General features: G+C 45.1%; 1 protein-coding gene across 1 annotated transcript; it reads left to right on the top strand.

The window, feature by feature from the left end:
* The first annotated feature begins 437 nt into the window (after positions 1-437).
* Positions 438-12,131, top strand: slc40a1 (solute carrier family 40 member 1). The gene is made up of 8 exons (XM_061088828.1): positions 438-784; positions 1,175-1,242; positions 2,675-2,834; positions 3,789-3,904; positions 6,263-6,389; positions 6,709-6,954; positions 8,176-8,808; positions 9,304-12,131. The coding sequence occupies exons 1-8, from the start codon at positions 730-732 to the stop codon at positions 9,618-9,620; spliced, it is 1,722 nt and encodes a 573-aa protein (XP_060944811.1). The 5' UTR covers positions 438-729; the 3' UTR covers positions 9,621-12,131.
* The last annotated feature ends 1,503 nt before the right edge of the window (positions 12,132-13,634 follow it).

Genomic DNA, 13,634 nt, shown 5'->3' with positions numbered 1-13,634 from the left:
GTGTGTGTGTGTGTGTGTGTGTGTCTCTCTCTCTCTCTCTGTGTGTGTGTGTCTCTATGTGTGTGTGTGTGTGTGTGTGTGTGTGTGTCTCTCTCTCTCTCTCTCTCTCTGTGTGTGTGTGTGTGTGTGTGTGTCTCTCTCTCTGTGTGTGTGTCTGTGTGTCTCTCTCTCTCTGTGTGTGTGTCTCTCTCTCTCTGTGTGTGTGTGTGTGTGTGTGTGTGTCTCTCTCTCTCTCTCTCTCACTGTGTGTGTGTGTCTCTCGCTCTCTCTCTCTCTCTCTCTCTCTCTCTCTCTCTCTCTCTCTCTCTCTCTCTCTCTCTCTCTCTCTCTCTCTCTCTCTCTGTGTGTGTGTGGCTTCCCTCTCCTCTTTCCTGAAAGGCTCTCTCTAATCCGGTCACGTGGTGCAGTGCGTGTATATTGGAGGCTGGCCGTGCACACAGCTCACACCGAGGAGCAGAGAGAGAGACACACACACGCACACCGAGCAGAGAGACCCGCAGCTCCCGCAGCTCCCGCACCTCGGACACACGCTTCTCATTCTCTTTCCGACTTCAGCTACAGTGCTAGCTAAGTTAGGAGAGGAGGAACCCAGAGCCCGCGTCCTGTCCCCGGCTTGTAGTGCTCGACTCCTCCGGTCCTCCAGCCAGGAGCCACCAGCACCAGCAGCCGCAGCCGCAGCTTGAGCACCACCGAGCGGGTAGCGAGTGTCCCCCGGACCCGTGGAGCACCATGGAGACCCCCGCATGCACCGTGGAGACCACCGGAGCAAAGAGGACATGCTGCGGTGGGTTCTCCCTCTCCCTCCTCCCCGGGTTGTGATGCTGTGTGTGTGGGATGGACACGGAGCCTGGGACCGGGGATCGAGCTCCGTGGGCTGTGTGTGTCCGTGTGTGTGTCCGTGTGTGTGTCTGTGTGTATGTGTGTTTGTGTGTGTCCGCTGTCACTCTGTGTGTGCTGTGAACGCGGGTTGTTATTGTTCTCATGTGTGAGATCGTGACGTGTGACAGTGGAGACCTCCAGTCTGTGATCTGTAGTCTCTCTCTCCCTCTCTCTCTCTCTCTCTCTCTCTCTGTGTAAACAACCCCCCCCCCCCTCTCCCAGATGTGGACCACCAGCTGTTGCTCAGTAAATTTCTGTTCTGACGTTTCAAACATGTTTTTCTTTCTTTCCACAGGATCGATGCGAGATTTCTTTACTTCCGCTAAATTCCTTATTTACATGGGCCACGCGTTGTCAACATGGGTGAGTGAGACACACAACCACCATACATGTGTGTGTCTGTGTTTGTGTGTGTGTTTACCCTAAGGACAGGTCACTCAGGGTTGATTTTCCTGCATTTTGAAAATTCGTCCTTGTTCGGTTAAATTGTTTCACTAAAAAATGCTGAGAAAATAACAAATTATCATATTTCATGTTAGTTCAACCGATCAGCTGAGGACAGTGTCTCTGCTGGCAGGCTACAGCAGAGACACTGTTAGCTTATATGATACCCCTGGGTGACCTAAATCCACCCCCACCCCCCTTACACACACACAAACACACACATGCTCAGACACGACACCCCCATTATCTGTTCCATAAAACACAACAAAGGTACCAACACATTTTATTGCGGATTTGGACATTTTCCCTATTTGCAACAACTAAAAGAAAAGTCCTGAAGTAGGAACATTACATGAATGCTGGTGCACACACACACACACACACACACTTGCACATGGACCAACAATGTGTTCTGTGTCAGAATAGGCAAAGCAACAATGTTCAGCAGTGTTAACAGAACCATAAGGACATGAGGGAGTAGGAAGGTTTTATAGAGGACAGTGTGTGTGGACAGGTGGGAGAGAGAGAATCTATCGATGGGAAGGAACGAGGACTATCTCTCCTAACTCTTACTCTCACACCGGTCATGTGATGCTGATAAAAACGGATCAGGCCTCAGCACAAAGCTGATAATGATTTGACTTTTTTTTGGGCACGTGACTCAGTGTCACAGGCAACATCACAACTGTTATAACTATGAAACTTAATTAAATTATACCAAGTGTTATGTGAAAGCTGAATATTGTCGCAACATGTTGTACTATTTCATTTGGAGGTTATTTACTATTGAATATGGAGGTTTATATATAAGTTTTACTCCACGCTTTGTCAAGTGACACTATCCATGCTTCTGATAGAGATATTTAAATATAGTTTGTTTTATTTTGATGCAAATGACCGCAGCTGTGTCCTTATGAGGAAAGGACAATGTATTATAGGAAGGGAAATATCACAGTAGCGTCAAACATGTTCTGATTTCAGAATAGAAAATGAAAGCTTCTTGTAAATGCTGCAAAAAGTTCTGAAATGTTGAATTTAACTTAGAATTAAAGTATATAAGTAAGTTTTACCTAAACAGCTGTTCTAAATAACGTACCTGGCTTTATCATCTATATATGATTTGTTTTCATTAACCAAACTAACTAATGTGTGATTTTTATGTGTTACATGACTGTTATTACAGTACAAAATGATATGTTTCCCCTTCGTAGCTCACCACGATACAGGTGTTTACAAATAACTCTCGAGATGGAGTGAAGTGAAGATGGTGAAATCTTTTCAGGTCTTTCAAGCCAGGGAGGGTTTCTCAATTTTTTTCTGCACGATTAATAATCTAAATTCCATTTCCCAGGGCGACCGAATGTGGAACTTTGCCGTGGCCGTGTTCCTGGTGGAGCTGTACGGGAACAGCCTGCTGCTCACGGCCGTGTACGGGCTGGTGGTGGCCGGCTCCGTGCTGCTGCTGGGCGCCATCATCGGAGACTGGGTGGACAGGAACCCCCGGCTCAAAGGTAAGGCAGGAATCCAAGCCAAGTCTGAAGCCTGTCTTTTTTTTTCACATATATGTTAATTAGTTGTCCAACAGGTAATACAACACAAAACAAAACAAAAACAAGAGAAACATTTGGCTCACACACACATATTCAAATCCATATAGGCAGAAGATTCAGGGGTCACGTCCTATACAAGTAAGAAAAAAATTAAAAACAGATAAGTAAAATAAAAGTATACAGAAATAAAAGTAAATCAATTAAATGGTAAAACAGAGCTCCTCTTTTAAAGCAGAGCATTCTGAGCTATGATACAAACCCTCTTGTGAGAATGGTGGAAACATTCAGACCAACATATGACAGAAAGGGTTCCCATGTTTTACGAAAGGCATCATAATTGATATAAAGTTTACGTGTCAAATGGTCCAACACAACATATTCAAAAACAACCCTTTGCCACTGAGCCTTAGATGGAGCTTTATCTGTGATCCAATTCAAAATAATACACTTTCTAGCACAAAAAGCAAGTGTCTGATAAAGTCTTTTTTTAAAATTTGTCAGTGATGGACATGTCAGATAAACCAAGTAGCAGGTATAAAGGGTTATTATTACTGTTAATAGACAGAATCTTATTAATTTCCTGCCAAAACTGCTGTATTTTTCTACTATGAAGCCTGTCTTTTTAATACATTGTAATAACCAGATTTTCGTGAAAAAATGAGAAAAACGTTGCATACTGTTTGCACACGAGCAGTTTCCCCCCCCCTCTCTTTCACAGATAGATGCACCTCTTGTGCAATGTGCATCCAGAGGAATTAGGCAAAAACACTATTAGATTAGATCCGGGTGGGGGGGCGGTGCTGGGGAATGTGTCCAACTTTCTTGTGGAAGCGCTAATGAACTAATGTCCTGGACAGAAATCTGTTGTCCCTGATCACGTCTCTGTCCCTAATGCTCGTCCCGGTGTCTCCACAGTGGCCCAGACCTCGCTGCTGGTCCAGAACAGTTGCGTCATCCTGTGTGGGATCCTCCTGATGGTTGTGTTCCAGTTCAAAGAGCAGCTCGTGAATCTCTACAGCGGATGGATTCTGGTGAGAATCAAACCCCCCCCAACCCCCAACCCCCACACCACCCGCTACACACTTTGCTCTTTCAACGGGAGCTTATGAGGATTTTCACTGAAAGCATTTTTCACCCCTTCTCCTCACGTACAACACTCTGGACCCTGGATCTTGCTCTTACAGATATGTGCTCCCGCGTCAATATGATTTATGTCCACGTGAACGTTCTTTACGGAAGAATCAGCGTAATTGATTCTTTGAAAAACCTTTGACTTGCTCATCGAACGTATAGTGACAGAGTACTGTCGTTGTTACTTAGTTTTTTGGAAGACAATATTTAATAATACAGCTTGTTTTCTTAGTTCATTATACTCCGCATTTTTATCTTGTTATTGCGATTATCACCTGCTTTTTAGGTCAGTAGTTAAATCAGGGTTATTGTTTGGAAAATGATGGTTAAATTAAATAATAAACAACAGATAATAGTTGATACAAAAATAGAAGGGTCTATAAATTAAGGAAATACAGAATAAGTACTAATTAAATTAAATGATATGCTATAACTACATAAATTGCTTTATAGTGTTATTCCAAACAAATATTAAGATGTAATAAGTGCTTCAGTGTGAGGGTTAGTCTCCAGGACATGACTGTTTGTCTGTGTAATGACCTAAAACAACTGTTGTGTAGTTGAGATGGAAAGGATGGTTGAGTTTGAAGATAGGTGGGGTCCGACCCATGAGTACTAATATAATACTCAGTGTAGTAATGTAGTAATGAGTGCTGTGTACTTATGTCAGAATGTCCACGTGGTTACGGGCGTCTTGGATGCCATGTTTCCATAGTGAAGCGATTCCTTGCTAATTAGTGAGCTTGGAATAATAATTCAGCAGTAACCGAACAAAGCTGGCTGTGGTGTAATCCCAGTTTCTTAACTCAAAGACTTGGAACATGAGTCTGCAGCTCACTGAGCCCGAGGGGCCGAGTTCCAGAGTGGGATGGTGGTCCGTCCGTCCAGGGCAGAGACGTTGGTGTGTTGGGTCGAGACAAAGGCTCCGTGTTGAGGGGACAGTGTCCAATGCTGATCCCTCAATTTGTGGGACAGACACCTTTGGGTTTCTAAAGAAAGGTGTGAGGGTTCCCTGTCTGGTAGAGTTGATAGTGTTGCAGTGTGTGTGTGTGTGTGTAGTTGGTGAAACAGGAGATAGAGTGTCTCGTTGAAGACTGAGTAGTCAGCAGGTTCTTCAGGCGGACAGCGAGAGAGAGAGAGAGAGAGAGAGGGCGAGAGAGAGAGAGAGAGGAATGTGGCCTGGCCTGTTGTAGAATGTCTTATGTTCTGTCCAGCTGCTTTACAGTGAACTTCCACCTCAACAAACAACGTCCGTGGCCCGTGTGTTTAACAAACAGGCGTTTTCTAAACAACATAATCTCCTTGTTCTAATATCTCCCACTTGATAAATGTGGCTGCAGCTGAGGTCTGAGTGTTAGAGAGCCGTCACACTGTTTGTCTGTAAGCAGCAACGTTCACAGAATGTTATAGATTCGTTCCACAGGAAATTATTGATTTGGTTGTTGTTCTTTATATAAGACGACATGTGACAGCAGCAGCTTAAAAACCAAGTCTCATTCCACTATTGTTTTGTGGATTTTACCATTTCAAATTGGTGCTATTAATATAATGGTTAAAAGAGGCAAGTTCCATGAATCTCTATGTGTCGTACAGTGTAAATCAGCATTTAAAGGCTAGTGTTGCTATATATTAACTTACTGTCTACAAATTACATCACAAAGACCAAAACTGACCATTTGTGAATTCCTCTTTTAGTACTTTACATCTGTTTGTGGCACTTAAACAGCAAAAGTCAATTTGTACCTGAAGACTTGCATCTATAAAAACTATATATACCAGAAATATAATATATTATGTTTCCTTAAACAGTTGAACACTGCGGTTTTAGCCAATGTTTCTGTCAATAGTGTATTTGTTAAGAACAACTTTCAGCTGTGGATTAATACACATTTGCTCCAGTTCAGTGGTTCTGGGAGATAAATTCAAAGAGTCAAAGCTTTATTAAAATAGCAAGAATGAAAAGTGGATGAAAATGAACATTACTTTCTGTCTGAATTTATTATAATTTCTGCCAGAATACCCTGTGATGAAGGATAAGCTGGTTAGTATTTTGGGGCAGTGTGTGTGTATGCTGTGTGTGTGTGTGTGTTAAAGAAGCCACGTGTGTAATGGAGCCTTAGGGTCCAGAGGAATAACACAAACACTGCTTGTTATGAGGATCGATATATTTTTGTTTTTCAGGGTTAGGAACTCAGGGAGCTGTGATCTTTCATGACCTAATATTTGTGTTGAACTTTGTCTTTGGTTTTTATTTTTAGACGATTTGCTACATCCTGGTCATCACCATTGCCAACATCGCCAACCTGGCCAGCACAGCGACCTCCATCACCATCCAGAGGGACTGGGTGGTGGTGGTGGCAGGTCAGGACAGCAGCAATCTGGCAGGTCAGTGTTTCCTACTGGCTGCATTGATTGGTGGCCGCACGTGACCTGTTATCAGATTCATCCTCAGCCGGGCAGACTTTGAATCCTCGATGCTGACTCGCTCTCGTTTTTCACCCTTTTATGTCCCTGCTGTTTCCCCTGATTGTTGCAAGCTTTTTAAAAAAGATTTGCTATAAAAGATATGTTGGAAAACCTTCGCGACAAAATGTGAACTCGGTGACCTGCACCACTGTCACTTATAAATGTGTAAAACCTGCCCAGATACCGAGCACTCTAATGATAATAATTAATATTGAGCTACATTTCTTGTATCAAACAGACATGAATGCCACTGTGAGGATTATTGACCAGTTGACCAACATCCTGGCTCCCATGCTGGTGGGCCAGATCATGTCCTTCGGCTCCCATTTCATCGGCTGTGGCTTCATCTCCGGCTGGAACCTGGTCTCCATGTGTCTGGAGTACGCTCTGCTGTGGAGCGTCTACCAGAAGACTCCGGCGCTGGCCGTGAAGGCCGGACAGAAAGAGCAGCAGCAGGAGCTGAAGCCGCTCGGGCCCCAGAAAGGTAGCTGCTTGATCTAATGTTTACCTACTGATTCTACCTGTCTGTCTGTGTGTCTGTGTGTCTGTGTGTCTGTGTGTCTGTGTGTCTGTGTGTCTGTGTGTCTGTGTGTCTGTGTGTCTGTGTGTCTTTCTCTCTCTCTGTCTGTGTCTCTCTCTCTCTCTCTCTGTAGCTGCAAGAACGTGGTTCTGATGTGAAATCTACTGATTCTACCTGTCTGTCTGTCTGTCTGTCTGTCTGTCTGTCTGTCTGTCTGTCTGTCTGTCTGTCTGTCTGTCTGTCTGTCTGTCTGTCTGTCTGTCTGTCTGTCTGTCTGTCTGTCTGTCTGTCTGTCTGTCTGTCTGTCTGTCTGTCTGTCTGTCTGTCTGTCTGTCTGTCTGTCTGTCTGTCTGTCTGTCTGTCTGTCTGTCTGTCTGTCTGTCTGTCTGTCTGTCTGTCTGTCTGTCTGTCTGTCTGTCTGTCTGTCTGTCTGTCTGTCTGTCTGTCTGTCTGTCTGTCTCTCTCTATCTATGTCTGTCTCTCTCTCTCTCTCTCTCTCTCTCTGTCTGTGTGTCTGTGTGTCTGTGTGTCTGTGTGTCTGTGTGTCTGTGTGTCTGTGTGTCTGTGTGTCTGTGTGTCTGTGTCTCTGTCTGTCTGTCTGTCTGTCTGTCTGTCTGTCTGTCTGTCTGTCTGTCTGTCTGTCTGTCTGTCTGTCTGTCTGTCTGTCTGTCTGTCTGTCTGTCTGTCTCTCTCTATCTATGTCTGTCTCTCTCTCTCTCTCTCTCTCTCTCTGTCTGTGTGTCTGTGTGTCTGTGTGTCTGTGTGTCTGTGTGTCTGTGTGTCTGTGTGTCTGTGTGTCTGTGTGTCTGTGTGTCTGTGTCTCTGTCTGTCTGTCTGTCTGTCTGTCTGTCTGTCTGTCTGTCTGTCTGTCTGTCTGTCTGTCTGTCTGTCTGTCTGTCTGTCTGTCTGTCTGTCTGTCTGTCTGTCTGTCTGTCTGTCTGTCTGTCTGTCTGTCTGTCTGTCTGTCTGTCTGTCTGTCTGTCTGTCTGTCTGTCTGTCTGTCTGTCTGTCTGTCTGTCTGTCTGTCTGTCTGTCTGTCTGTCTCTCTCTCTCTCTCTCTCTCTCTCTCTCTCTCTCTCTGTCTCACTCTGTCTCTCTCTGCACAGTTTGCTGCGATTTAGCCAGATTCATTATTTATAAAAATGGAATAATCTGAACTATCTCCTTTCCTCTTCCCTGTTGCAGAATTAGAGAACGGTCAGAGTCCTGAGGAATCCTCCCAGCCGCTGATGAACGACGCCTTGGTGGTGACCACGCCCGACTCGCCCAAGGAGCGCGGCTGCTGGTACCAGGTGTCCGAGCCGCTGCGCACCCTGAAGTTCGGCTGGGTGGCCTACTACAACCAGAACATCTTCTTCGCCGGCATGTCCCTGTCCTTCCTCTACATGACGGTGCTGGGCTTCGACTGCATCACCACGGGCTACGCCTACATGCAGGGGCTGAACGGCTCGGTGCTCAGCCTGCTGATGGGCGCCTCGGCCGTGTTCGGGATCTGCGGCACCGTGGCCTTCACTTGGGTTCGCAAGAAATGTGGCTTGATCCGCACGGGCTTCATCTCCGGCATGGCTCAGCTGACCTGCCTCATGATGTGCGTGGCCTCGGTGTTCACCCCCGGGAGTCCCTTCGACCTCAGCGTCTCACCCTTCGAGGACATCATCACCCACCTGGTCGGAGAGAAGACCCTGACCAACTCTGAGATCGGCGGGATCCACATGGTCGTGAACGCCACTATTGCTTCACCGACTGAAGATGTACCGCCTCTGCAGTCCTACATATCCGTCAGCCTGCTGTTTGCTGGCGTCATCGCTGCTAGAGTTGGTGAGTAAAGAAGTTCCTCTTGATCTCTTCTAGCCCTGTGTTAGCAGTGGTTATCCAGATGAGTTGTATTTTATTGGATTCTGGAGAGATGTACCATTACTGTAAAGGAGATCCAAAGTGCAAACCACGATAGATTAAAGTAAATGGTGCAAAGTCTACGTCGAGGTTTGATTTTTGTATCAGAAAGAAAATTTGCAGACGTCGACAGTAGTGAGTCCATGCTTTCTTGGAATGATGACTTCCTTCCATAAGATTATAAAAGGCCAGTTTATGACTTCCTAACGGTGACTCAAGCAAGAACTCGCAGGTCCACAGGTTGAGCGTTTTCACACGTCACAGTAGTTTCACAACGGATCTCAGCGTCTGTCACAGCAATATCTGCAACCTTTGATTCCAATAATGTGTCCTGATAATCGCCGCTACAGCTACTGTTGAGCTCTAAGTCATGTGGTCGTTAAAATGCCGTGGGACTGACTGTTGCTCTCTCTGCTGCAGGCCTGTGGTCGTTCGACCTCACCGTGACCCAGCTCATCCAGGAGAATGTAATCGAGTCGGAGCGAGGTGTGATCAACGGCGTCCAGAACTCCATGAACTACCTCTTAGACCTGCTGCACTTCATCATGGTGATTCTGGCTCCGAACCAAGAGGCCTTCGGTCTGCTGGTCCTCATCTCAGTCTCTTTCGTGGCCATGGGTCACGCCATGTACTTTCGGTTTGCCTTCAAGAGCATGGGCACCCGCCTCTTCCTCTGCTGCTCGCCGGAGCAGAAGGTGGAGTCGCCCGACAGCATCTCACTTCCTACCGTCGTCTAACCCACTAGCGAGACTCTGTCCTCGGTACATCGCTCTCAAGCCTTTTCTCAGCCCTGCGTCTCATTTATCGAACTAACAGCGTAGCTTGTAGCTGGCGGAATGCTAATGCTAACATCAACCAGAAAACATGCAATAAACCCTCCCTTGTTATGCGTAGCCATTAATAAAGCATTAATCATTAGCTGGAGGACGTGAGTGGAGCTTACAGCCGTAGAGAAGTAATCCGTAGTAAGAATCTTACGTAAGGCAGGGTTTCTCTAACTCTTCCAGTCTGAGAACCAGAGGAGAACCTCTCCTCTATCCGTCCATGCTCACACGAGGATCCATCACGTCAAGACTCGTGACCCCATCGTTTTGGTCTTTTAAAGAAACCAGAAGAAACAGTCTCCTCCTAGCCGCCTGGATCGAGGATCACTGTTTCCGGTTGTAAACGGTGCTTCTGCTGACAAAAGGGCAACAGGAGGGAGAGACGCTGCAGGGAAGCAGGCGCTGAGGCCGGAGTGAAGGTGGAGGCGGGTGTAGGTCTGAGGTCCTACACCGATCCCTTATTTTAAACACTTGCCTTCCAGTCGCCTGTCATTTGGTGCTGTAGCTACATCTGCTAGCTGTTCTCTGGTCGCCTTCTCGTGTCTGCTTACATGTTCGTGTATGAAGAGCGGGTCGCGGGCGTCTTTTTTATTTGACCAAACGCAAAACTGGGATCCAGTCTCTGTAATGCATGGTTATAAGGGTTATGCAACGAGCTGTATTTATTCAGGAAAGGCAGACGGTGTTTTTTTTTTTACATATATACAGGAATTGTATCATCAGTATTGTGCCATAAGAGACAAATGATAAATCCTATGCACCCTTGTCAATAGTCATCTCACTTACCAAAGTCAAGTCCGCACGTGGCATAAAAGGAAGTGAGGGAAACCCGTTCTCCGTCTGAAGCATTCCAAATATATCAGGTGACAGTAGTGTAGCTTCACTAATGCTTCCAATAACCCAAGAATATCTGAATATGTCTAACCCACTCTGAGATTGTACTTAAAATGTTTGTGTCTTTCCTTTTCTTCACATGAATAGATTCATGTTGTCACCTTTTTGATTTTTGTATGTTTTGTGAGTTCTCTGTGGTGATTTTCCTTTTTTAATAATCATGATTGTTGTTACACAGGCACTTTACGTGATTGACATCTGTCATTACACCCAATGCGCGATCAGGTATTTGATCAATGTTTTTGCACAAGGCTGAAGTCCAGTCCTGACCCCCCCCCCTCCCCCCATGCACAATCATATTTCAATCAATCATAGCCGTCCTCTCAGTTTGTTCAGGTGCTGTGGTTCTAAGATATTAAACTCAGCACCACAACGTTCATGAGGAAAAGCCGGACCAGCTCCTGTGGAAAAGTCTGATTACACTTCCTCTAAAAGTCAGAGCACACAGCCGGGGGGGTTTCACTCTCATGTCTCCGAGCTTCAGCAGCGATGGAGACTCTCTTACCAAAGTCAAAGTTCTGTCTTCTGTGGACTTCTTTGGCTTTGCAGCACCAGTGTAGAACATTTACTCAGTAGAACTTCAAGAAATCGCTCGTTTGCCTGCTACTCTTCCTATGAAGTGATTTAACTAAACGAACCTTGTCTTGTCTCCAAAGCAGTTTCAAGTCACAGACACTGGGAAAGTAGCTTCTCTCTAATCTATGTATTGTATAACCTCCTTCCCGCCTTCAGCAATTTCTGACGCCTTACTCTAAGCCAGCAGTGACCGCTGTTAAACGCACACATGTGATACATCCAGGATTAGTAGCCGCACCACACCCAGGTAAAAAAAAAAGAGTGGCCAATTTCTGGGAAATGGCGGGGGTAAACATTTGGGTTGGACACAGAGGTTGTGGCAACAGGTGTCGGAAACAGAGGGTTTCTTTCTTGCTGCTTATTCTCATGAAACCTGGTCAGAGAAAGTGGTGCTGAGTCAGGTGGTCCCGAGCCGAGGACCCCCAGGACACCACAGCTTCATTTCCATGTCCCACCCGGGTTCAGTGTAACCTCCCACTCAGGCTGGGCATCAGAGCGACAGCATGGTCAGTCTACTGATTCAGGAATATAACACATGGCCATACATTTAATGTAAATAAATGTCAGTAAGTTTAAACTTGCATAAGTATACAATTGTAAAATGTAAAAAAAAACAACTGTGTATACTGTGTTGTGCTGTTTGTCTGAAAACCTGTTTTTTTTTACATGTTTTATATACCTAGTGTTAACATTGTATGTTAAATTGAAGTTTCTTAAAGATTTTTCAAATTTTTGTACAAAGCAACAACTGCATATCATCTGTCACACACACACACATACACACACGCACACACACACACACACAGCAGTGTTATCGCTCAATAGGCAGAAGCATTCAATCATAAATGGAATCAAATTGATTTGTACGTAATAGTTGCACTCCACTCTATACGAGGGCGTTGGCACTGTTTGTATTGCATGAAGTCTTTTGAATAAAGAAATTCTTTACAATCACCTGTGTGTGTTTGTCAGTGTGTGTGTGTGTGTGTGTGTGTGTGAACAGTGGATTACGGCCTCGGTTTGGGGCTTGGCTTCTGATGTGAGCCCACATACCACAGACGAGTCAGCTGCTGATTTCCTCCACCTTCTCTCAGGCAGCCGGTGCTAAGGTGACCGGCTGTGAGCTGAGCTGGATGATCTGGACTTGTGTGCCTGCTCTCAACACAAAGAGTGACCTGGTTTTTTGTGCAACACAATCGACAGAGGTGCTTGGCCTCGCTGCATTTTGAGTTATTGTAACAATTTGTAGCATTTTAGTCAGTTGTATTCCATATTTTTACAACTGCTCATTAAAAGCATTGCCGTGTCATGAGGGTCATATCAGGAGCTTGCAGCATATTTAGAGGTTTGCATAACGCACAGTACCGATTGACTTCTCATCAGTAAAGCAGCTCGTAAATACAATCGAACCTTTTTTGAATCTGTAAGCATTTATAGAAACATATCACATTTATAACCTCTTTCTTCAATTATAGTCAAATGGGATTATTCTATTTTGATCAATAGATATAAATAAATGAAAAAAGGGCCCATAGCACATTTCAACAAGGCAATTTAAAGTTCTCAAATTGTTTGGTATGGTTACTAAGATACACAAACGGATTGTGCACGTTAGATTTTTTATTTTATGACTGGAAAGGTGCAAATGTATCATCATGAGAAGCTGTAAACCGTAAAACATTCATTCTTAGAACTGAGTACTCGAGAGGGACTACCTAGGTCCAATGTCTACACAGTACAGTGAACTGAGACTGAAGAGAAGTGCTTACAGTGGAGATATCTCTCCCTCGTCATGTGCAGATGAATTAATGAGCGCTTTTAAAAAAAAATGGAATCTTCACGTCCTGTCAGCATCTTCTGCTGAGGCCCCTGTGGTCATGTGCTTGTGGAAGCCAAAGTTTGCCTTTTCACTGTAAATTCAAAGTTGAGATTAGAGGATTGATGAGAGCGGCTGATAGGGACAGTTGGGTGTGAGAGGCTTAAACATTACTCCATTTCGGTTAGTCATTTGAGGCGTAGATATAGAATACAGCTCGACATTTTTATTACTGACACCTGTGTCCGTCTGGATCTCTTTCTTTAGAGGAACATCTTGGGAAGACGTGCAGATTGTTTCTGAGGAGTCATGTGACTGTTCTTTGGCTTAGCGCCTTCAATTCGTCCAGGAACTCAATAAACTGACCAAGAAATGACCAGATTCCAACGAGAAGGCTTTCTTCTATTCATACTGGATCTGCTTTACAGGCGCAGCTCATATCAAGTCAATAAAAGTGACTGATAAAGCGTTGGGGATTTGATAAGGGAACTTACGGTGACCCAGTTCACCGCCACAGCTCTCGTTCGGACTCGATATCAAACTAGATTCAGCAAAAGACTCCAGAAATCCTTCCCTGGTGGTGGGAAACCCAAGGTCATTCGGAGCAGCTGATTGAGAAAAGGAAGTGAAATCTGCTGAGA

The sequence above is a fragment of the Limanda limanda genome, chromosome 16 (genome assembly GCF_963576545.1).
Source record: "Limanda limanda chromosome 16, fLimLim1.1, whole genome shotgun sequence".
NCBI lineage: Eukaryota > Metazoa > Chordata > Actinopteri > Pleuronectiformes > Pleuronectidae > Limanda > Limanda limanda.
Note: the sequence above shows the minus strand (reverse complement) of the source record. Positions and strands in the feature narration are given on the sequence as shown.

What these genes read in the sequence shown, in the direction of transcription:
- slc40a1 (XM_061088828.1), top strand. Translation starts at nt 730, where the DNA reads ATGGAGACCCCCGCATGCACCGTGGAGACCACCGGAGCAAAGAGGACA. An exon ending in AGCAAAGAGGACATGCTGCG is followed by an intron (nt 785 to 1,174) that starts GTGGGTTCTCCC and finishes TTCTTTCCACAG; the next exon opens with GATCGATGCGAGATTTCTTT. An exon ending in TCTACAGCGGATGGATTCTG is followed by an intron (nt 3,905 to 6,262) that starts GTGAGAATCAAA and finishes TTTTATTTTTAG; the next exon opens with ACGATTTGCTACATCCTGGT.